Source organism: Calonectris borealis, chromosome 4 (genome assembly GCF_964195595.1).
Source record: "Calonectris borealis chromosome 4, bCalBor7.hap1.2, whole genome shotgun sequence".
NCBI lineage: Eukaryota > Metazoa > Chordata > Aves > Procellariiformes > Procellariidae > Calonectris > Calonectris borealis.
Window position 1 is genome coordinate 76299223 of NC_134315.1, and position 25928 is coordinate 76325150.

A 25928-nucleotide genomic window follows, 5' to 3' on the forward strand; every position below is an offset into this window, starting at 1 on the left:
GACCTTGCCTAGTTGCAACGCTATTTAAAAAAAAAAAAAAAGGTAATAATTATCAGAGACACTTGTATAAACTAATTTCTGCTGAAGATACCTCTCATGAAAAAATGTAGTCTCTTAAACGGGATTGGAAAGAGCTGCAAACCAGAGCTTATAGTGTTAGTATCTTGCTGTAATAAGCAACAAAGCATACATTACCTTAAAAATAATACGTTAAGAGCATGATTTATATTGCAAAATCACGTACTCCAGAATTATGAAGTACTGGATTTATGGTTCCCTAATAAGCCTTAATTATAAACACTCATCTATCCATCTTGTCCTCTGCACACGACAGGCATCTTTCAGAAAAAATGTAATACTTAAAGACAATGTCATGCTGCGTATGTACAAAAGGGCTGAATTAAAGTTGCACAAGTAGCCATAAATCTGTCATTTCCTAGCTTTCAACCACTTGACTCTGCAAACTTCACATTTTTCACATGATATTATGGTATCACGTAATTTTCTAGGGTTCTCCTCCCCAACCCTGTCTCTAGAAAATAAAATTAAACTCCATTATGTGTAGTTGTAACACTTTTTCTCTATTACACATCACCAGCAGAGCAATACAGACTTGTATCAGTTGAAAAACAGTATCAAAAAAATAAAGACATCTCAGAGAAGGGATGGAGCCCTGACTGGATCTAAGGATTAATTCCAGGGGAGAGAAAGCAAAACGTCTTTCTTCTGCTCTCCATTCCCATCACTGTCCTGCCATCCCAGTCCCTGGGGACTGGCAAAACTTGTGCTTCATTTGATATCTCCACATCACAGATAATATAAGTGGGGCACTATGCTAAATCTAAGGAGAATTTACAGAAGGGGAGAAGAGTCTTTTTCCAAATGTCTGTTTCTAAAAAGTCCACTTTGTCCATTTGTCATTTTCAGATCAGGCAAGAGGCCAAACTCAGCCCTCCACACTGTTCTGTGTCCTTGCATTCTGAGTGGAGTACTTGTAGCTATGGCTACATCATGAACAACATCTACACAAACTTACAGTGGGTTATATGTACACTGGCAAAATTTTTCTGAAGAACACAAAAAGGAAAGAGATATCAAAGGAAGCTTTACAGGACAAAGGAAAAGTACTTCAGTAGCTGAAAAATGTTGCCCAAGCAAGAATCAACAGTTGATTGCAAACAGCAGACATGCAAGAGTCCTCTAAGAAAAGGCACATTAGCATTTCAAAACAGGAGGAGCTAGACTGATTATATATGTGGACTGCCAACAGCTCCTGCGGGGGAAATTTTTTTTTGACTAGGCAGATTTCATAGTTCAAGTTTGAGAGGCGTATTGAAAACATCCCAGTGAGCATCTGAGAGACAATAACGAACTTCTGAATTTATCTCTGCTTTGTCTGTTAACACCTCTAGCCTGCTCTTTATGTAAAGACATTCAGCAGCGCTGAAGTCATTTCAAGTCCAATTAGAGTTTGTCAGCAGTGATGCTAATTTTTTTCCCCTGGAATTTCAGGCCTTATTTCTGTCAAAATGGACATTTTACGGACTATTCACTACTCAAAATGATTAGCAAGATTTTTTTTTTTTTTGTACATCAAAAGGCATAGCAGTTGCTGTTGTCAGTTGTTACCCTTCATCTTCAGTTTTATTTAGTTAGCCACTTACCTCATCCTTAGATGTTTCAGAGTCCAGTTTCAGTGTGAGGAACATAACAATATGAGGCACATCTTGTATAGCCTGTTGAAGGTCTGTACTATCTTCTCCCCACAAGAGCCGAACCAGATTGTTCATACTCGTCTGTGCCCGTTTATACCTTTCCTGAGAAGTTCCTTCAGGCTCAAATATTGACGTTTCAAACGTAAGTTTAACCTATTAAGATAATTAATTATTGTGAAAATGAGGCTGTACTTACGTTCTAATATCAGATGAAATAAATGCAGTTGGAGCCCTTTAAGAGATTTAAGCCCTTTCTTAGCTTTACTGACAAAGATGTAAGCATTCAAAAAATTCGTGCTGTTTCAAGAAAACCAATTATATATTCAGCATTACATTACCATCTATTATTAAGGACAAAGCCAGCTATTACGTGCTCTATAAACCATGTGAGTAAGCATGTGGTTTGGTGTGTTTTCATACTTAATTCTTATGGTTTTGAGAATGGAAAAATATACTTACTGCTCTGGGTTTGTTTGAACACAAAACCTTTTGAAACACACACAATATTTGACTTCTTTGAAAATGTCAGCACTTTCATAAGTATATATCCCCAAGGCTTTTTCATGAGCATTTCTTTGCTTTTTTGAGCACACTGACAGGTACATTTGCACAGGAAAATCAATTTACGTTACTCTGCAAAAGTCTTAATTTGTAACACTCAGTAACAATTCTTCTTTCAATCTGCCAACATTTTCACTATGTTAACTTTTTTTTTAAAACTATAAAGTCAGCAAATAAGAGTTTTGTTGCCATATTTAACAACTGTACACAACTAACAAGAAGTATAAAAATTGTTTACATCACTTGCTGCATTATGTCTTCAGAAGAAAAAAAATAAAGCACTAACAGAGCATTCTCTCTTAAAAAATAACTTAAAGTTTAGATGATTAAGCTTACTTCATCAAAAAGATACATGAGGTTTACTGTTCTTTATTTCCCAAATAAAACCAGGAGTTTTAGAATAAACACATATTTCCTGGCTTACAAGCAACACAAAATCCAAACTTGATGTGGAAATACATTTCAAAATTTGCTTTACAGACCTCCTTTTTATGAGCACTGCCTTAAAAAAATTATTTTACTTGTTCCAGTAGTCATGAAATGAAAGAGGAATTATTTTTTTTGTGAATGAACACTTCATCCTAAGTATGAAAGAAGGATATGTGAGAAATACCTAGCTCTTGACTGAGCATAAAATCGTAATTTCCGAGGAGAATAAATTGATTTATTTTCTTGGATGATACCTTAGTTTTCATCATTGTTCAAAGTGACTGAAATATATCTATTTGGACTAAGCAGGCACACTCTTAGTTCCCTCTTTCATAGTTTTTACTCAAAATTGTTTGTCTGCCTTAAAGTATCCTTAACATGCCTATTGACTGGGAAGTTCTAAACATAATACATCACACCAAATCCTGCTTCTCTTTAAAGTCAGTGACAGTTTAGCCTAATGATTGATGCAACAAAAAATGTTTATATTTTCCCAGTTGCAATAAATTTGAAAAGCCCAAGCAGAGGTAATTTAAACATTTAAATATAGATAATTTATATTTTCATAATTGTGTATGTGTATACACATCCTTAAAGAGAGGAGTGCCAGCGAGAAACAATGATGCTTTAAAACATCCACTGCCTGTCAAACTAGATCAGAGAGAAATGCCATCATCAGCTCTTCCAGCTACAACATTTATGCACTGTCTGCCTTCCTCCCATTCCACTCTACTCCCTCTCGACACTTCTCATTAATCTCTTCCTCTCCTATTTTGGTTGCTATCAGCTTTTTTCTCTTTTCTCTTCTCATTCTCTGGAACAGCATTGCATTCAATCCTGCTCTCCTGCCATGTGCTACCACCTTTTCTGACAGTAACTCATCACTCGCTCTCTCTTCATCATTTCAGTTTCAATTCATTACACTGCGTATTAACAGGCCTCGAGGAGCAGAAACATCCAGCTAAGCAGCAATGGCTTCTTAAGACGCAGTAACTTGATCATTCACAATTTTATAGATGTATGTTTTCTTCTCTGGCATTCTGAGACTCGGTTATCTCTCTTTGCCACTCCATCTACATATATTTCAGCGGATTTTCCTCATACCCTGTTTAACTTCTTGCAGATTTCCTCAAGACTCAATTGTTATTTCTCTTAACTTCTACTACATCTTGTCTGTCGACGCTTATTCATGACACTTAGGCTACAATCTCTAAACTAGTGACGCACAGATGTAATTCTTGCTGCAGTCTATCTCTTAGTCTCTCAATTTAAAAAAAAAACACAACAACAAAACCAAACTCAGTCTGCCTTGTCTTAGAGACACAAGAATATGGCCCTCCAAGCAAGAGCTCAAAACAAATTGGGCCAAACAGAACTTTAACTCTCCCTCATCCTGTAGGCATCCATGCTGCCTCCCACATCACTGTAGGCAATACCGCACTGCTCAGATGTGAAGTCACGGTATTTTGAGAAAGATCTCCCTCCGCAATTTGACTACAAGTTCCTTTCCAAATCTTCTTGATTCTATCTAACAGCTTAAAACATGTCATTTTCTGTTCCTCTCTACTTTTGTCCAAGTTCTAATCTATTTCCTGCCTTTAAAAAGAGAATTACTGTGAAAAAGACTATCTAGGCTGGAAAATGCTGTAATAGAAAATGACCAAGAGACTACATTTCTACATACCTTAAAACTATTTTTTTTTTTTGTGGAGGAGAAATGGATCTCTGTCCTGAGCAGTGCACAGGATCTGATTAAATATGTGACTACTGAAGTACCCTTTTGTAAATACTGACTATGGAATCTTTCACAACTTCGATTCCATTTCTCCGAAGAAAATCAGTTTAATGCACAGCAAAAAACAGAAAAGGAAATGAAATGAAGAATGGGAAAAGCACAGAAAATATTAGTATTCCACTCTACAAATACATAGCATGCACACATTCGCAATACTTAGAACAGTTCTCAAAAAGAATTTAATCAAACTGCAGGAAGGCACTGATGAAGGTGATAGTAATAGCAAACTATGAGGTACATAGATGGGCATTTTTCTGCTTAGGAAAGATGTGACAAAAGTGGAACATGACAGAACTCTCAAGTCATGGAATGATATGAAGAATAAGACATGGATAGTTAACTACTCCTCATAACACAGGAACCTGTGGTATGAAATTCACTTAATTAGATGGAAGTTTGAAAACCAACAAAAATGAACGTAACAAATCAGTTATGTAAATCACTGCTACAGGATGCTATGGCAGTCAAAGGAATTTTAAGAACTAGATTAAAAAAGAAGGTACAACCATGTAAGTGATCCAACAAGTCCCTAACTATTGACTGCTGGCAGCTGAAAAAGTATGATGGGAAGGTCACTCTGTATTTAATTTGTTTCTGAATACTCTTTACTTAAACATTTGTCAGTGTAAGAAACAGAAAAATGTAGCTGTTGTACCATTGGTCTGACCCAGAAAGGCATGCTTTCTGTTTATCTGCAAGAAAGCTATATATCTTAGAATATGGATTTTATTATAGACAGAGTTGGTGGCATTGCCTGCCTTTTAAGATTGCCTGCCATTTCCTGTTTTAAGTCTCTGTTTTCCATGTGCTTATGGTTTGCACAACTGTAACTCAAAATTTCAGGCTGAAATTTCTGATTCTGAATGTCTGCCTCGGGCTGAATATTTTTAGAAAGCTTTGGGTAAAATGGTTCTGCAACTTCCGAGTATCAGGGTAAGGAAAAGTATATTCTTTTAGCATATCTTCCCCCTCCTATTCTGTCTTCCCTGTGTTGTGGTGATAGGAAACAGCAGCTATTTTGATTACAGAAATGTAAAATTGTATAGACTGCAGAATATAACTTATCATACTATCTCAAGCATTGATTGCGGGGTCTGCTTTGTCCTGTCACATTCAGTGACTGCTACAGAACTTCTAGATGGGGTATCCAATGCTTTAATCAGAATTGGGACTTTATCTTATTAGGTGACATGCAAGCACCCAAACAGAACCAGTTCTGCCATAAAAAAAAAAAAAAAAAAAAAGACAGATGTAGCATTTGGACTTCTGTTGCTCAACACATACACTAAACTAGCCCTTACATGCCTAGAAGCTAGTTTGCCTAAACTGAGGTAAGGAAAACAAAATTCTGGAAATGATAATAACAATGAGAGATGTTATGCCACATGCTGCAACTGAGAGAATCTAGGTAATTAGTTTTTGAAATTACTTCCAGTAATTTTTAACACTGAACCCAGAAGAGCAGTGACTTTGCTTATGTAAATAACTTATAACCACGGTAAAACAGCTTTAATCTGCATCTTTTTTTGATACTTTGCAACGTATGATGAATGAGAATACATTAACAATTTTGCTTGTGTAACAGCTGTCTTTACTACTAAATCTCAGAAACAACTCCTCTCTGTTTCTTCAGCAGCATGAACACAGTGTTCTACATTGCAAAAAAACCCCAGAACTCTGTATTTAAATTCTCCACTGGTCTATTTCAGCAATCATTCTTCTGGCTTGTCTCAAACTGCACAGTAAAAAAGGAATAATTGCACTTTAATAAAAGGTTTGGGAAAGCCAACATGACAAACAGTTACACATTTCAAGTAATCACTGTCTACTTGACAGATTTACTGACAATGTCAACATTAATGTTGCACTAAAAGTAACTACTATATAAAGGGTTGCATTGCATTTTAGCAGCAAGTAATACGTATACTCTAATCTAGCAAGGATACAATTAAATAAACTATATAATCTCTGCTTTTTTTAATCATTCTGTATTTAATAACAGTTATAGCAACTCCATTTTTGGTCAAAGACAGGCAAGACAAGGTTTTTCTACCATGGAGCTCTGCCAATACCTGACCACAACTCTGGTAGCTTAGGCAAGCTTCATACTGTCAAATATCTTGGAAAGCTTCCTAAACTGACATACTAGTACTCAATCTTACTGCAGATGTAGTTCTACAGTCACTTACACTATGTAAGTTGCGAACAGAAGCATGTTTAACAAAACCTAAAATTTCCACTTCTTTTTATCTCCGTACAGTAAACCATTTCTATTATTATCATCTCATATATTCTACCTGAAGAAAAACTATCAAGAGGTTACAGACATACTGTAAGAGACACTGTAATTTTAACCTGCTCCATCTCCTATCTGCAAGTTGCAACTTTTACCTTGTCTTCCTGTCCATCAGGAAGTGGATTTAAGCAGAATAACCCAAAATACTTAATTTTACACTACTAACATCCTAAGTAATAACACTCTCCCGGTTTTAATTCTGAAATAGCTATCTAATTCTTTATTAGTTATTTAATTCTTCATTATAGCTCCAAAATTATTATCCAGCTATAAGAGAAGATATATGCAGTAGGTTTCGAGGGAAGAAACATTATTCATCAGGTCAGTTTTTGCGGGTTTTTTTTGTATCAATATTTATTACTGACTTGTATCAATCTTCATCACTGTTCAGTTTTGAAAGATCTTAAAAGTAATCTAAAAGCTCTTAAATACTCAAGAATTTATTTTTCTATTTAAATATGAAAGCGGTATCAATTTCTCCATTTGAATGCTCTTAAATATCTTTAATAGCACTACTTTTTAATTCAGGCTTCTTTTTACTCTCTTGCGGTTTGTGAGTCTCTCTTATATTGATGAACAGATAATTATTTTATTTAAGTATTTCCATAGCAATTATTACCATTTTAAGAACAGTAATTGACCAAAAAGCCACTACTATTCTGCAGTTGACATATATATTTTTAAGCTAGACATCAATATCTTGCTTCATACGTGCTATTGCCAGGTTGCCATCTCCAGCCCTATTACCCACCAGGAGCAAGACATCACTACATTACGTACCTTGTCCTTCATTTGCTGAGATCAGTGTGTTCAAAATAACAGCTCTCAAAGCAAACACACTTGCCATCTTTGCCCGTAACTACAACTATTGCTGGTTAAAAGTACGTGCACGTCTCAAAAGAGTTACTTCCCTGTATTCAACAAGAAGTAATTAATTTTGATGCAAGTGGTAATGTAATAATGAAGTAGTTTTCTGAGCAGGAAAAGTAATAAAACTTGATTTTTCACATATATGTGTACTAGTTCTCATAGAGAAACATGAACACTCAGAATTCTGCAGGCATAGAATACCTTGATTCTCACACTGGGCAAAAAAAATCAGGTGTTGTGGTTAGTCTAAACCTACAAGTATGCTGCTACCTCTTGCACAATGTCGCATGTGCTTTCTGACTCTGGCTGATGACAAACGGAATATGTAACAGCTGAACTGTGCCTAATGTCCCTTAATGGGACATTGGCTTGAGTCACTTACTTGCACCTATCTATTTTCACAAAACTTACTGGAATTAAACTCTGAAATTTCTACTCTAATTTTGACTGAATTCAACCAATGTGTTCAAAAAGTAGATGAGGAAGTTCTAAGAAAAAGACCACCTAAGTTCTGTTTCCTAAGGAAAAAAGGCTAGAAACAATATTAATTTTTACAGAGGACATTTGGAATAAATGTTCAACTACTGTACCTGCATAGGACCTGGAATGCAAGACAAAACCCTTTCTATGTTTTCAGAATTCACATCAACATCATTTACAGCAACTAGAGCATCTCCTGGAGATAAAACAGACAAAAGCATGAGAAAGTTAGATGGTATTACACCACAGTACAAAGCCAAACATTGTTTTGTTTTAAAAATCATAAATGTCTTTTTGTTACATTTAAGTACATGGTTTCTACATGCAACATTTACTATGTTTAGAAACATTAATCTATTACCTCAATGCTCTTAAGGCCTTACTGCCACACTTGTATTATTTTACAAAAATAACTGTCAAAGCCTCTCCCCTCCATCCAGGCTTATATCACTCCTGTTACTTGATCAGAAAACCCAACTTCACCAATGAAGTTATGCCCAAGAATTACTTTTTTCCCCTCCAAAACCACCTCTGTTCACTTACCAATCCTTCTCCATTGCTAACTCCATTGATATAAACACTACTGTTTCCAAAAGCATTCCAAAACTCACTCTTCCTGTAGCAGCTTACAAGTTCTAGGCCATCACTTACCAAAGGTTTCAAGTGTTGGGAGAATCCCACCACCCCCGGGCCCCTCTTTTTGAAGCAGTCCCAGCAGTTACCGTGTGTATTAGTAACTGGGCTTGGTTTACTAAACTGGCAGAAAACCATTCACTCTTCCTCATTTCATCCCTATACTTCCTTTGTCGCTCAAGCCACATCACAATTTAGTCCCTTCTCTTGTTTTCCATGCCTTGTCCACTGCTGTGGGTTCTTACTCTGCCCTCTTCATGCTTTTATCTGCCAGATCTTCCTGCCTAACGACATCTTGCGCTTTCTAAATCTGACTCTCTTCCCATTACTGGAAATGGGGAGAAAAAACCAAGGATCCCAAAGAAAAAGTCTTTAACTGCAGATGGAAAAGATTTGAAAAATTAAAGGCACTCGTTACAAAAGCAAACAGAACCGAATTAGAGCTTACAAACTTAAAATCCGCATTAAAGTTTTCAAGTACAAAAATCAAACTGGGATTTCTATCTGAAGTGAGGGAAAATATCTAGAGAAGTATCCCAGTAATAATTAGTTGATAACCTCTGCCTCATCCCCCTCAAAAAGATGCATGTTTAAGCATGGAGTATGTAAGAAGGATGACAGAGACCAGTGAAAAAAACTACCTGTGAAGTTAGAAAACAAAGCTAAAATAACATCAAAAGATAAAACTACTTAGACCTGTCAAAAGGAATAGAAATTGAAAAGTAAAAATAGAAGGTTTTTTTGGCTATTCATCTACTTTCAAAAAAAAAAAAAATGGAAGCAGCAGTAAGAAAAGGATACGTTAAAGATATTTCAGGTAGTGGGAGACTAAATCAACCAAAAGATTTGATTACAAAAGTTGGCAATTTAGAACATCAGTCCAACATTTAAGATGAGATTTTAGGTTCAACATAAGTCAGAAAAACTCTCACTGAAAGGATAGTCCTTCATGGTTTCTCCAATGTCAACATCCAAAGTTGGAAGTGCTTTTCAGTATAAAAGAAACGCTACATCACAGAAGAAGAAACCAATAAATATTACTGGAATAACAGAAATGTAATGGAATTAAATCGTATATTCATTCTCAAGAAGGTAGCCAAGTAACACTAAACGTGAAAAAGACATGCAACACCTGGATGCATTAGGAAGGGCATTTCCTTTGAATGTAGGTGAGTATTAATAAGACCTGACAGGATCCCATCCAGAGTACTCCTTACGATTCTATTCCTGTGCTCAAGAAAAATGAAATCAAATGAGATCAGACACACAGAAGTAATACTGCAGCGACCGTGGGAAATGGAGAACCTGTTTATATTGGTTAGAGATGAGGTGAGTAAAGGTTAGGTGTGAAAGCAGGTAAAGTAGTAATCAGAAGGTTCTGTAGTCTCAAACCAGAATTTCTAAAAAGCTTTCCAATAAGGCTATCTAGGGCAAAATACCTAAGATGAGGCAACATAAATTTATGAAAAGAACTATATGAAGTGACTGCCAGGACTTGATGGTTCATTAGGTCCTTTCCAGAGCCAATATTCAGCTACAGAGTAATAAAATAGGCCTTATTTTCTACTTGATTTTCTTTGGTGTCACTTTCAGCTGTCTCTGCTTTCTGTCCTATGGGGTGAAAAACTTGATTAGTTTCCAGCTTGTATCTTCTGTCTGTAGAAAGGGAAATAAAGAAAAGAAATTAGCTTCTTTCTTAACATTGAAAGTGACTTAATTCCAAGGTTATTCTTATGCCTTACAGGTGTCAACTAAAAATACCAAGAGCTGCTCTGGAAGAGCAAATTGAAAACCAAGCCTAATTTTGCTCGAGCTGCACAAAAACTCCCTTAAAAAGTATCTCCACATCCTCTCCAAGATTATTGATATAAGCATTTAACGGAGTGTGACATGTAATTTCAGACACTTAATATAACGACTGAAAACAAGAAAAAAGGATTGACTGAGGTACTCGATTTTCTTTCAAACTAGGTACTCTTGGGCTTTGTTTTCTAAGGAAATGAGGCTTCTACATGAATAGCTTTGATCCCATTACTAAATTTCAGCCAAAGCTGGAAGAGAAGGCACAAGTCATGTCACATGCTACGCATTCTCTTAACGGACTGCTGGACAGAGAAGCTCCCCCTTTTCCTTCCCTCTCCTGCCCCAGGTAAAGCTCATCACCTGTCCTGTTTGTGCTCCAGGCTGGCCAGTCCGTACAAGGGCAGTTCAGAATCAGACACAGCAAACACCGACTTGTCCAAAAAGCTGGTAGAGGGCAGGAGAGGGAATGGTATTATGAAAGCAGTATGAGGTATCCCCATGTGTGGGAAAAGGCGCAAGGGGAGGAATTCTGGGACTGGCATAGCAAAGGTATGTGGATATAATGTAAATCTGAAGACAGTTGGACAGTTCATTATTTCCTCTGGTCAGTTTGTTTTATTATTTGTATCTACACTTATAGCTCATCACATTTAGGTGAGCCTTATTGAAAACGGTGAAATAAACCAGCATGTCCCTCACAACTAGTGCTGCTACACTTGCAGGGTTCAGGGAATTATATGAATCCCAGAAGACACAGGCTAGAAGCTGCAATCGTGACACCTGTCCTTTCCTCCTGCGCCAGGACATGTGAAAAGCCAGAGGCAGCACTACAGCAGTATTTAACTACACCTGCAATACAGAAATACTCAGCCAGGTAGTAGCGGCAGTGCTCACCACTCTTTCAGGCAGCGTAAAGAGATTAGAAAAAGGATACAGATTCATAGCAAATGTGCATGTTAGTGTAACTATATTTTAAGCCTTGACTTGGCAACAAAAATGTGCTCAACTGCAGAAATAAAGCACTGAACAACTGTAAGGTTCAGTACATATTTCATGTTTTCTAGGGAGAAGACTTGCTTAGCTCAAACAAACACAGTGATGATGATGAGGTGCATACTAAGGAAAAGCAGAATCTGTGTCTCTGAGGTCTCTCCATTTCCTAAGAATCTAGTAAAGACAATAGAAACTCAAAGTTTAGAAGAATTCTGACAATTTATCGTTACTTCTATCTTCTACCTTGTTAAATACCATCAAATACAACTGGAATTCTTCCCAGGTACTAGGTTGATTGCTCAAAATCGGTGCAAAACACAATTAAGGCCAGTGAGAGAAAGAACACTCTTCTTAACTAACCATCAGTAAGGAAATACAGAATGCCCCCAAAATGCACTCAATATTCCTCTTTAATACACTAGGCAACAATCAATTGCTCACTGTTATTTTACATTAAAGGAGAATTCATTCCTACTCTTTCTTACAGCAAAACAAGAAAAGGTTAAGTTTTAGTATACACAGAAAAATGTCATCATTCCATAGAATGAATTAAATTGTTTTTTCTATTTCAAGTAATAGTAGCTCTCTACCTAACCTGTGTGTTTCTTGATGCGCAGCACAGTGAAGTTTTAGCCTAGCGAATCTTCAACACAACAATAATTCAAAGACAGGAAAGCTGAAAGTTAAACAGCATTTAAAAGCAACTCAGTAAGTCCTCAGTAAGCCAGAGCCCCAGGACTTGAAAATTTGTAATCAAAAGCAGAGCATTCAGGCTACTCTAATAAAACAAGAAATTATAAACAGAATTACTACGCTCTTTGTTGAAGAACACTGTATTAAAAGATCATCGTTCACAAATACAAGAGAAAGTATAAATTGCTCTTGTACTCATCTGGAGCACTGTTTAAATAAAAGTTGTTTGTGTTCTGTTTGTTTTACTAGAGACCTTACAAGTTCTATTGTAAAGACAACAGTCGAGTCATCTAATCCACAGAGCCATTCAAATGAGCTGCACACATTTTGTGAAGACATATGCACCTTCGCACATAAGGGAATATTTTTGAACCATATCTCCCAGGGTGGAATATACAAAGGCACTTTGAAAGGAGAAGATTCATCAGTATTTACATGTTATATACTCAAAGTGTTTTATTTATTCGACGCCTAACGTACATATGTAAAACTTTCATTGCAGCAGTAAATATTTATTCCATTCAATTTGTAAAAATGTAATCATGTACCATAAATGGAACAGCAGTCCTGTGAGGCTGCCTTCATTTTGCCAGAAAATGCTGTATCGTTATTAAAGAACTGCAACTCGATGTACAACTGAGAAAATCTACGTTTATCAGTATGGACTTTCCAGAATTGGGAGGGGGGGGGTGGGTGGGTGTTTGCATTTTTTCCTTCTTTTCTTTTTGCCAAACACAACAGCATTCAAAGAATAGAGACTATGAAGTAACAGAATGAAAGACATCACTGGCACAATAGGAAGTATGTAAAATTACGAACACAGAGTATCTTAAAGCAGAACATGACCACAAGATCTACCCAGTGTGATAATTGATGCCAGCAAAAGAGTTTATATATGCAAGTGTTCCTTTGTTAGAGTTTCACATCTACGGTTTCTTTGAGAATTGTTTCCTCCCCTTTAGCAGGGTGAAAAACTAACAGAAAGTGAGACAGACTTAGGTCTTCAGACATTCAGTCTGTCAAAAAAATAGCGCAAATATATAAAGTTTAATCTAATTTCACTTACATAATGTTTAATCAATTTAAGTTAAATGAAATAAAAGGGTAAATGGTGTTTGCAATTGTTTAAGTTGATCTAACTTGATGGTTTACAGAGTTAAGTCAAATTTTCCCAGACTAAAACAATGCTGAATTTCAGATGTAGAGAGACATTTCACTAGTGGAGAGAAAAAAGTTGTACAGATGGTACTGCAAATACATTTTTCAATCATTCTTGTGCTCTATGATGTGGGTGAAAAACCCCCTCCCCCTTACTTTTCTTAAGTACAGAGATCAAAGTGAACTTTTTCTTTTTTGCTGAAGTAGATGTATATACTTACATAGACAAGAAGCAGATATTTGCTGCTTTTGAAAACAACATTTCATGTTGTTTTCAAACCTGATATAAAATAATGTAAAATTTTGCCTTTTTTTTTTTAGCTTTTTCAACAATACGGTTGTATACAAAAATTTTACTGTATAATACTATATAGAGTAGCACTTGACCTGCTCTTACTGGCTTGCATTTCTACCAGCAATAAGATGACTATTGTCTGTCATGAAAGTCACCAGTATATATGTTAAAAAATGAAGAACATGAGAACAAAGTCTCACTCAGTTCCATTTTTAGAGACACAGTGAGCAACTGCAATAAATTTTCTTTAGGCAGCTCCAGGATATCAGACCTTGAGTCAATAAATTTATCTTTAGAAAAATATATGTCCTTCTCTTTAAGGAATAAAGTAAGCTTTTTTTGAAATCCCGTAATAATGAATAATCAAGCTTTTGAGTTTTATCACTTATTATAAAAAGATGCTCAGTTCACAAAGGAACTATAAGATGTCCATAAATGTTCTCCACACAATGCCGAGCAGAACTGAATTTTACTAGAGTGATGGAACACAGAGAGGAGAGAGGCAGGAATTCTTTCCTATTTTCTTTGTTCTGTCTTTCCATCTTCTCATTAGAAAAGACTTCTCGCATCCAGTCAGTAGTAGCTAAGAACAGTGTATATTGATCTCAAACACCTAGTCTGCACGCAGCTGATGAAATTTTTCCTGCTTTTTTAAAGACAAAGTTTACAAAAGTCTTTGGGACTGCTGGCATCCCTAAAATGTTTATTTCAGAACTGCCTATCACTTTGCCACACGAGGTATAGGACTATTACTTTTGTTAAACATCCATCCCTAGAGATAAACCTGCAAGCACCATTTCTAAAAGTAGATCTTCTTTGCATTAAGCCAGGGGACATTGATTGATAAGTGAATACCACTTCCATACTGTGATGGGAAGTGAACATTTTTTGCTGAATTAAAATCAGAACCATGTTGTTCACATGGGAGAGGACTGAGGACACTTTTTTCATGAAATCCTGAAATTTAGTTTCCTCTGTTCTTGGTAATGACTTGGTGGAAGTACTTATAAATGTTCACATACTCCTTTCCAAAAAAGGCAAAGTATGGAACACATTCTACTGAAGAAAGCCAGATCAATTACTTGTTTTATATGTTAGCAGGCTGCTTTTACCCAAACCAATGCTGTTATGCTTCAAGAGGAGATTAAAAGAACATAAACGACATCCCAAACTCCACAGTGAGAACATAGCAAAGCTTACACAAGCTCTGTATTTCGATCTTGTGTGCCCAACATCTCTACTTTGAAAAGCTTTTTCAACAAGTACACCATATATGGTAATTCCTCATGAAAATCTCAAACTCTCACAGTATTCTGGTCCTTTCAAGGACATTTTTCTGACAGGACTCTTAGTTCCATGGTCTGCAAATGACAAAAACAGCATTTACTTTGACTGTCGGAAGATGACTGCAAGTTGTTTATTTTTTGTAAATGGATCACTGTTTTAAACCACTAGTCTATGCTATAGAAATCTAGCAAATATACTTGGCTTTCTAGCAGTGATGGCCTTGTTTACTAGAACTTCAGAACTCCAACAGCAATATCTGCGTTTTTACTATTAAAATTAAAATGAGCAAAGATTACTACTTAAACATTTCTTTATTTGGGGAAAACAAACAAATAACCCTCGCACATAACATCAGCAGAATTATTGGATTAGAAACCCATAGAAAACCATTTGTCAGTAAATGGGGTTGGGATCTGGACCTTTCAACTGAAGCTTGCAACAGTAGCCTGTATCTTTTGCATACTTGTTCAAAACTGGATTATTATAGCCTATCTTCACTACCATCCAAGATTAATCCCTGTCCCTGGGTAGTTTTCACACTTTTTTGACAATTGTACCTACTGATCAGGTGAGAGAATTCATGCAAACCGTTCAGATATCCAGTAATGAGGGCAGTAAGAACAGAAGATAATTTCAAAGAGGGTAACAATAGTACACTCTGCTAGTGAAAAGAGCTTTCCTGTATTTTCAGTGTCATTGGAATTACTTTTCCATTTGTACTATGGTAAAGATGATGATCATCAGCATTTATAAGAAGTATCCCCTGCTGTGAATCGGATAGGTTTCAATTTGAAGAGGGCGGGGGGGGAGGAAATCAAATTATAATGGCATTTCCTATCACAACCCTTATTTGCCTGCATCTAAAAGTGAATATTTAGTGGAGCTTTTTATCTTTGAAGATACGCTCAAAGATGAGACTAGAAAGTTTTACATAGCAGTGCATATTGTTAATAATGAACTCAAGCAAGAAAAAAGTTTTGCCAAAAATACAAAAGACACTTAAAAAACATGAGATAAAAGCAACTATTTCATCTTAACCAAAATGAAAGTGACAGCAAGAATTTAAAAATCTATGAGGGCTTTTCTGTTTTGAAAATTTAAGATGGATGCTGACCTGCTAAATGTAAAAAAGAAAGATAAATGAACTGATAAACAACACATGGATAGAGTGGCATCTTTTTACAGAGTTACTAAGTGGCAGGGTTTTTTTAGCTTGCAAAACTGTTGTATTTACTTTCATATGGTCAGCGCCTGCATTTTACTTGGTTAATGAAGTACAGCAACAAGACTTACGACTTCCATATGCAATCTTAAAAGAAAAATTAAAGTGTAGTGCACAAATAATAAACAGATGTTTTAAGTGTTCAAAGCTATAAAGGATACACATTTCAAAATAAATTGAAGAAGCCACCTGAGGAAAGTGATTATTTAGGGGGAAAAAGCAGTTTTTTCTACTAAAAAATGTTAAAGCAATAACCACTTTGTAACTGTTTCTTCAGAGTGAAAAAAATGAAGAGAGTTTAGTTTCCCTTACTATTCAACCTTGGTAGCCATTTAAGTGGCTACCATACTTATCACTGACAAATTAACTAATTTGCCAATGAAAATACAAAGTAATCTTGTAAGTAACTTGGTTATTATTTAACTTATTACAAACCAAAGTCTTGGGAAAAATAATCTAGAGAGCTCGAATTTTAAATAAGATGGGAGAGTTAGAACAGTCTATCGGGCATAACTGGCAGGATTTTGGTAGCGGGGTGCTGCAGGAGTGACCTGCGTGGCAGGAGGTCATAAGCTGCCTTGTGCTGCTTGTAGCCAGTTCTGAAGCCGGTGTAAGCAACTTGCCACGTACCAAAACATCGCCTAGCCAGGGGAGCTAGGGCACCTCTGCCCAAACGTATTTAAGAGCGAGCAGCAGTCACTAGGGGAAAGGCCCATGGAGGGGACCCATCCCTGAAGGGCTGTTGCCTGCTGAGGAGTCATGCTGCAGCAGAGAAAAACAAGAAAGAAGGAAGGAGTGGCAGAAGGAAAACATCACACACACAATCCCACCCTGCTGTGCCACCCGTTATCTCACTGAAGGGGCTGGGACTTAAAGTGTTACCATGCAGTGAAAACAAGGGTACCTGAGACTGGGAAAGGGGAGAGGAGAGGAGTTTAGTTGAAGCTGAGCCTGGAGAAGGCAGGGGAAAAACCATTTTCTTAATTGTTCAGGGTCTTGTTTTGTTTTGTTTTCATCTTCTCAGTACCTGAAAGAGTCATCTGAAGTTTTATATTAATTGGCAAAAAATTAAATTCAGTAACAACTCCCTGAGTCAAGATTGTTTGCCTGCAATGCACGTTGCAACTCGTCACCAGGAAGACCACAGTATGTCATTTTAAAGCATGTATTTTAAAAGGAAAATATAATTATTGTTTGCTTCACAAAAGACTACTAGAAAAAATGGTTTGCACCATTGAAGGCTATTAAAATACTAAAAAGCAAAATAAGAACAGGTTAATATCTGTGCATATGCAGGTCAATGAAGATGAACAAAGTTATAACCAAACCAGCCAGCAGGCATCATGCTATACTGATCAGGTATTCCTCATTCATGAGGGCTCAAGAAGCTGCTAACTTTTGTGCAAATACTTCAATTTTAGACTGACCACAGAAATATTCTTTACTGACTGTTTCCACAATTCACAACAGGATTCCTAAAACTTACTTTTAACCACAACAAAAAGCGAAGTTCTACTGTATTTTTCTTGAACTTTCTCTCCAACTTCAGATCCTGTGAGGATCTGAGGAGGCTATCTACTGAACTACAGTTGCTTCTAAGTCACGCTTTGGGTGTGTACCATAGCTATGCCATCCTCTGATGTGCAATGCAGAAGCAGTAAACCAGACAGTTTTTTGACCAGAACAAAAATTTTTTTACTGTATATTCTTTATGCACACAGCACTGAAACCTGAGCATCTAATTTATGCAAAGCATCCCTATTTCTAGACACCACATAAAAATTCCAGAGTACTCAGTGTTCACTATAGATACATAATTTGAAAGTATTTTTATATGAAAATTATACATTTTATACTGTTGGCACAGAATACAGCTCATTTTCCCAGCTAAGAGCTGAATAACTCCAGTATGCTTAAAAGCATTTGTTTCCAATGTGCAAAAACAAGGCAATATTGGTTGATGATAGCCTAGGACATATTAAACTGCTAGACTCTTTAGATTAATTTAAATGTTCTTCTATTTAAAGCAAAACAAAAAAACCCACAGTTTTTGTCCTCACTAGCTCCGGGAAGCATGAAGTGCTGCAGATGAAGTATTATCTCCATTTAGAAGGTTAGCTTTACCTCCTGGATCTGGTATTTGCCTACACTGTTCGGAGTTCACACCTGCTCTTACAAACATGCAGTTATATACAAATTTGTGTTCCAAAATTAACTTACAGGTTATAAATACCCTCTCTTACACTAATTAGATTAAATACCACTAAGCAGATCAAGCTGAAACTCACTCCCTCCTCCCCCTCATTCTGCATCCCCCACTTCTTGACTAATCAGTTCTTTCTGATAAAATTTGAAAGTTATCCAATTTTCCCTCTGGAGTAATCTTTAGCATCCCTACCAAAAACACGTGCTAGAAGAATCAGCTAGTCAAAGCACGATTTGCCTTTTTACACACACAACATTGGCATTTCAAAAGCACTCATGCTGACTTCGTGGGGTATGTACTACTATAATATTAAGATTCTCGTGATCGTCTAACCAACATCACATCTTTGCTCCCTCCCTATGAGGGACCAACTTCAAGGGTAATTAAACAACCTTCCACCCTTTACAGATGTAGGCTAGCTGTCCCACGTTTACTGTCTCTCAGGTTGGGGTCTTGTGAGGGCCCAGTCCTTTTAATAGCCTCTTGATGCTGGAAGTGGGACTATTTCTTCTCCTTCGCTACCAGCCACAGAAGTTCATTCCCCTCTGTTACTCACACCCGGGTGCTTGTCAGACCTCCTGTGACCCAAGTTTAACTTACTGCACCAGCAAAAACTAGACAGGCAATTTTTCTTCTGGGTTAGTTTTCTGCCAGGTTATTTAGTTGCATCAGCTCATGGAAGCGTCTGACAAGAGCCAAACCAACACAAAGGAGAGCTGCTATACTGGCTTACTGCCTCCTCAAACTGCAGCCCCACTATGTATTTGGAGGCCATCTAATCACAACTGCTGAAGAAGCAGCTGTTATACTTGCTAAACAGAAGAATATCCAAACAAGGCTGTGCAGAAAGTTTGTAACATATGAATGTATCTTACTCAGTATTTTTTCCTCATTTTTATGGTACAAAATCCATTTAAAGCATATACAGTAAAGCTTTTTATCTAAGGGGGATGGTATGGAAAAGAATAAAAACAAAATACAATATTTGGCAGATTATAGCTTTTCCGCAGTCCCACTTATGTACTGAGCCAATTCTGCATTAAATTAAAGGTAGTGGTGGTGGGGTATTTGTTGCTCCAAGTTCAAGCAGCTCATTCCCTCTATGCTTAAAGGATAGCCATCTCTTTACTATATTAACACCTTCTAGTTTATATCACATGTTCTTAAAACCACTAATATAGTAAAATTGAATAGGTAACAAAACATCAGATGCAATGACGTTTATTTAAAATAATCCCTCAAGAACTGACAAAATAATAGTTGTAAATAATTGCTTAAGTCTAAGGAATATTCAAGTCAGCTGCCTTAAAAAAAAAAAAACAACTTCATTTTAAAGGAAGAGGGCAAAAGTTAACTATTCATTCCATTACTTACCGATCAAGATTTGACCTGTTTTCATTGCTGAACTACCTGGCACCAGGCCATGTACTACAAGCTTCTCTTCACCAATCCCTCTGATGACTTTATCCTTCCTGCCTTGTTTTTCTGCTCTTCTGCTGCTCCATGAAGACTGATGGACAATCCCTACTAAGGCCTCCAGCAGCCTGTGCTGCTCATCTTCTCCAGCACTGTACAGTTTTCTGGGATTTACATAAACATATACATCTTTGTATTTTTGCTGAACCGTGACACCCATTTTCTGAGCGGACTGGTGTTTCAATATGGAAGTAGGACCACTGGAGTGCACATTACAGCTTCCACTGCCTTTCTTACCAGAATGCTTTGGTAAAAGATTCTTCTTTTTTAATAATTTGGTCAATTTCTTCAGTTCATACTTTCTTTCTTTTCGTGATCCCTCTTGAATAACTTCAGCTTCATTTTCACGAAACCTGACATGATTCACTGCTGGCATTTCTGGACAGCTGTTCTGAAGCAGAGTTTCTTCTTCACTTTCACTCAATTCTAAATAAAATAATTCCCCATTTTTCTGCACACCATCCAACCATTCAGGCTCAAGGTCACTGGGAAAGAAAGAAGAATGATCAGTGACAGCTCTGATAAGGAAGACTGCTATGCAAGTGACATCTGATTACTTCAAGTAGGGAGGGGATAGAGAGAGTGCAAGGAAAAAAAAAGGGAAAAAAAAATGTTGCCTCCTGAATACTGAAAGCTCGACTGCTTTAAGCTTGCGATGAGGGTGACAGCTCTTCTTGGACAAATGATGGGTATGGCAAGGAAAGACATCCCTCCCAGATATTAAAATTGTTTCTTCAAATGCCTTACCGGAAAACAGCCATTGCATATATTCCCTTTTCTGAAAGCAAACAAAAAAATCCAACCCCAAACCATTTCTTTCAATAGAAGTTTTAATTAGTAATTACGTTCATGAGCACAATGGGGCTTTCTCTTAGAGAAAAAATGCCATCCTATTTGTTCTCTCCCACTATTTTTTCCCTTATGCATCTACAGATGGATTGTACTGCAAGCCCTTTGGAAAGACAAGATTTTAAAAACAATTTTAAAACATTTTAACATTTCAAAATCACCTCAATATAACAAAAAAAAAACCCCACAAGACGAAATCTAGGTAACGCTTTTTAAAAGACAAGTTCAAAATAGCATACTCAAGCTCACATGCAAAAATACACCACAAAAAAGTAAAGAGGCAGCACTGCTATAGAAAAAGTTCTGGCAGCTGGAGTGTATCACTTTAAGTCCCTAGCAACAAGCTGCTGCAAAGAAAAGGCAAGGCAACTACAGGATGTATTAACAGAAGTACCATCTGTACAGCACAAAAAATTTTTTGTCCTAATTTGGCAATGGCGATGTGTCAACCATGTCCAGTTTTGGATAGTACATTTTAAGAAAGATGTAGTAACTGGAAGAAGCCCAGAGCACAGAGACAAATAGTAAGTAGTTTATAAACATGTTTTAAAGGGGAAGAGACTGAAGGAAGTCATACTTTTTTGGCTGAGAAAAAACCCAAACAAAAAATGACAGCTGAGAAGCCACAGGCCAAATGGTCCACTCCCCCACCCCAAGATGAACCACAGATATTACTACAGAAGCATGAGGATCAATAATGGTCAAAGTAGGAGTACTTAGTGGTTTAATTTACCAAAGTATTTAAGCTAAATATTAAGAGAGCTTTTTGATCACACACACCCCCCAAAAAAAAAAAAGAAAAAAAAAAACAGCATTAGCAGGCAATGTAAGGAACATCTAGGATATTCTGTATGGAGGATTTTCAGGAGCAGACAAGACCAGTTCATTCTTCCTGACTAGATGACAAACAGGTCTCCCCTTCTATGAATCTGAGAGTGCACTGATAAAAATCAAGTAAGGAAAAATTAGAATGGAGACTTACATAATAATTAATATCATTAATTGTTTAAAGTTAACATACATTCATACACTTTATACTAGAAGTAGCTAATTTTGCTGAATAAAGGATGCAAATTTTGTTTAAAACTAGTATTATATAATGCAAATAGAGCATTAATTTGACTAGACAGATAAATGATACAGCTTCAAAGTTTAGCTGAACAGAGAACATTATACAAAGACACTGCACCACAGCACTTTTAAGGGCTCAAAGAGCGGATCTGGCTGGACTAAGAATATAGAAAACATTCGCATTACTCTCTTCCTGGAACCCCAGTGACTTACAGAAGTCTATGGATGTTGCAGACAGGAAGAAACATCATGCACTTCCTCTGCATTTATTAATTATTTTGCCCAAGTTGATACTTTTAAAAGAAGAGCCACCACTTGTGATAATTTGGCTATTCCTGACAGTCATGGGTAAGTCAAAGTTTGCATCTTCTACAAAGTCTTACTTAAGATATTGAGTATCTTACTCAAGAAAGCATCAGAATGATAATACCTAAAGGCTGTTAGGGCCTGACGGTCCTCTGATCCAACATCTCTCAAAAGATGGTATGTAAGAATTAACATGACAGAGTTTTACCTTGGGTTGTTTTTTTAAGAAGTACTCCTGCATTCGAATACGTGTAAGCAAAATTGGGAAAAAACAAAATTGATAAAGGAAACATTAGAAATTCACGAAGATTTGGGTTAGCAGAAACTCCTGTGATGTATGATAGCCTTTTTATTCCCTCTTTAAAAGGGATTGTGCTCTTTGGAAAAGCTCCTTCTTGTTTGGGGTCAAAATTTCAGCTTGGATGTCAGTTCATACACTCATGTTCTGCAGCTTCGTTGCCTATTTTTATTAGAACCTACTATATGGACCAAGGGGGAAAAAAAAAAAGGGTTATGTGTAGCATTTGCACTGGGTCCACTCAAACAGAAGCACTCCAGAGAGAAGGCTCGTCAAGGAGGAGCACATATGGCAAAGTCACCCTATGCAAATAAGCTGATGAAGACAGAAGACTGAAAAAGTGTCCGAACGGCATGAATTCCTCTCCTTGAAGGCATTTTCACGAGCGTACTGTAAAGGAACCGTCACTTTCTGAACACAGATCCCTACAGACATCTAAAAAAGCAAAGTCTGAAACAAGAAATCTGCACCTAGATGACAGGTTTTTTCCCTAATGCTGTAGTTTCACAACTGATCTAAACCAACCTAAAAAAAAAAAAAAAAAAATCATCTCATTTCCATCTCTCTTCCCTTGAGCCAAAAGAAGCACTTACACAATAACCTGAGCTTCTATGGAGGTCTGGAAGCTTCAATCAAGGGATCTAAAAATCTGGAAGACCCGCATTCCTCTAAGAGCAGTTTCACTGATCCCACACAGATATTTCTTCTTTGGGATAAATGTCTGAAAAACTATGCCAATTGAAATTGTGCACGTATGGAAGAAACATTACTAGAAATGAAGGAGCTAAGTTCCAATTCTGAAGCAAGAGAAGACTGATCTCACCCAAGGAAACTCAGAAACAATAAACAGTTAACACCTATGAGCCTTGTTTTAAAGCAATCAACAGATCAAGGGTTAAGTATTTTACTACACTGTATGATTAAATTCCACCCATATGACACTTTGCAGAAGTTAAGATCATCATCATCTTTAGTTTTCCCAACCTTTGCCTATGCAATGACAAAGTACCGCTTCAGACTGAGGCATTGATTTGGTATACGCAGAGCTGCCATCCTCTTAACAGCTATGGCTGCCTAGAGGGCTTCTGATCCATCACAATCAGTAAGAGTGACAGCAAGTGTTAAACTCTGTTAAAATAGACAAAACTATAAAAAAAAAACCAAAACCCACACTACTTTCAGAATGACATATGTAAGCATTCACTTCACAGCTCTGTCTGAAAGTAGGCCTTGCACAAAATCATAGAGCTCTGACAAAGCAGCACTCGTATCACCCCTATTTCTACCCTCGCATGGATATTCCTTGGCGTATCTTGGTTTGTCTACGTTAGCTGTAGTATCAAGCAGCACAGTTCCAACTGTCAGAAGTTTATTCTGGAAGTCAGTAACTTTTAATTCAGAAAACCATTCCCAAGGTTTTTCTTTCTTTAATTTAATCAAATATGGCTGATTATAAAACCACATACAGATCATCTATAGAGGAACAAACACCATTTTCTTAAAATAGCTAACAGACCTATCTTTGTACCTGTTACTTTGCAAAACTGTACTCTGTTTCTCCCTCCCTTTTCATTACAAGTCACATCTTAACCTTCTCTTGTTTCTGTACTCAGAAGGCTGGAGTGTTATAGGTCCAACGGAAGAAACTATTTGGACCTAAAATTAAAGCTTCACAGTTCTGTTGATGCAGTGATAGAAAAAATGCATTTCAATTTATCCAACGTTATTATATATTGTGTTCTGTGTTGAAAACTGTGGAACACAGCTTTATCCCTGAACACATATAAAGAACGCCAGTAAACAGGCATTTTAGATGAAAGAATTGGAAAAGAAAAAACCCAAACACACACAAAAAGAAAAAAAAAAAAAGAAAAAAGCGCATGGCTTCAGGCAGAAATGCATTACAGTTGAGTTCAGGCTTGTAAACAGACGAACAAAATAAGGTAGGTGTACATCCACCAGCTTTGTCTCCCGCTGAGCCAGAGGTATGGGACAACTACAAAACAAATATACTTAAACACACTTCAAACCTCTCCCACTTAAACCTTCTTTTTCTTCTTCACTGTGTTATATAATGAAAATAACATGCCAAATAAAATGCCATTGATTAGATCTTGAAATACACATTTGAACTGTCAAGCAGAGTTGCTTTAATGCAGGGAACAGACGGAGAGTAAATTTTTATACGAATTAAAAAAAAAAAAAAGAAAAAGAAAACCCCAGTGGTTGCATGTGTGACTTTAAAATATGTATTGGTATTACAGAGTTGTCTTGTCACCGACCATTTCCCAAGAGACAGGCCACTAAAATAGGAAGACTGCATCTCCAATGCTAAAGCATTTATAACACATGAGCCAGGTCCCTCTTTCCCTCCTCTTTCTCAGGCAGTGTCCAGCTGGGACGCAGGAATCGCCCCAAGAACTGCCCGCTGGCTGAACTAATGCCGCCGCTCGCCACGTTACTTCTAGGGTTCTGCCAGCAAAACGCAGCCTTAAAAAGCAAAAAGCGTTCTCTACCAGTAAAAACAGCACAAACGGTAACGCTCTTCGTTGTAACGCACAAGCCGGGTTCCAGCTGGGGCAGTCAGAGGCGGCCGCCTGAGGAGAACGCTCTCAAGGAACTCACTGAGCAAAAACCTTCCAGGAGGCGGGAGAAGGGACGGGGGAAAGCGAGCGAGTGCTCGGCGACACGGCACCATCAAAGCTTCAGCCTCCCCGAGCGCCCGCAGGGTCTAACGGCCCTTCATCGAGCTTCAGGGAACTGACTGGAAAGCCTCTTTCTCTCGAGGCGTTCGCAGCCGCCGGGCCCCGCGCGGGGGGCAGAAGCGCACTGCTAGAACCGGAGGTTCCCGCTCGGCCGCGGCCCACCGACCACCTCCTCGGCGGGCTCCGCCACGGAGGGGCAACGTGCCGAGAGGGCCCGGGGCCGCGACCCGCCCGGGGAAAGCCCTCGGCCCAGCCCGGCCCCGCCCCAGGGGCACCGCGGCTCGCCCTCCCCCGCCCCGCCCTTACTCGGAGCTCGCGGACAGCGAGGTGGCGCACGAGCCGCTCTCGCTGCTGCCGCCGGTGCCCGCACGCTCAACGCCTTCTCCCCTCGACGGCTCCATCCCCTCAGCAGCTCCGCGCCCATTCCCGCCGTCCCCCCCGGACGCCATGACACCCGCACCCCAGCGCGCCGGGCGGGCACGTGACCCGCGCCCTGCCCTTCCCATTGGCGGCCCCGGCCCGGCGCCATGGAGACGGGGGGAAGCCTGAAGGCGCGTCCTGCCCAGGGCCGCCGCGCGCGGAACGTTAACGGTCGCGGCGCCGCCTGTGAGGCCCGCGCCAACGGCGAGCCCCGCCGCCGCCAGCCGGCCCCAGGAGGAGCCGGCAACGGGCCCTAGAGCACCAGGCTTTGGTAAGCAGTAGTGACGGCACGCACCGCTGCCCGCCTCGGGAGGAGGTAAATTGTAGTTTTAGTGCAGCATCTGGCAGAAAGACCTGCCTCCTCCGG

General features: G+C 38.2%; 1 protein-coding gene across 2 annotated transcripts in view; it reads right to left on the reverse strand.

Moving 5' to 3' along the window:
- The window catches only part of INTU (inturned planar cell polarity protein), a 50488-nt gene extending 24882 nt beyond the window's left edge, over nt 1-25606 (reverse strand). For both annotated transcript variants that reach the window (XM_075150193.1, XM_075150192.1), the window contains exons 1-4: nt 25448-25606; nt 19811-20397; nt 8257-8342; nt 1665-1868 (exon numbers count right to left, since the gene is read on the reverse strand). In XM_075150193.1, coding sequence (XP_075006294.1) covers nt 1665-1868; nt 8257-8342; nt 19811-20397; nt 25448-25590 — 1020 coding nt within the window. In that variant the 5' untranslated portion in view covers nt 25591-25606. The remainder of the gene's footprint in view (nt 1-1664; nt 1869-8256; nt 8343-19810; nt 20398-25447) is intronic.
- Between the last annotated feature and the right edge of the window lie 322 nt (nt 25607-25928).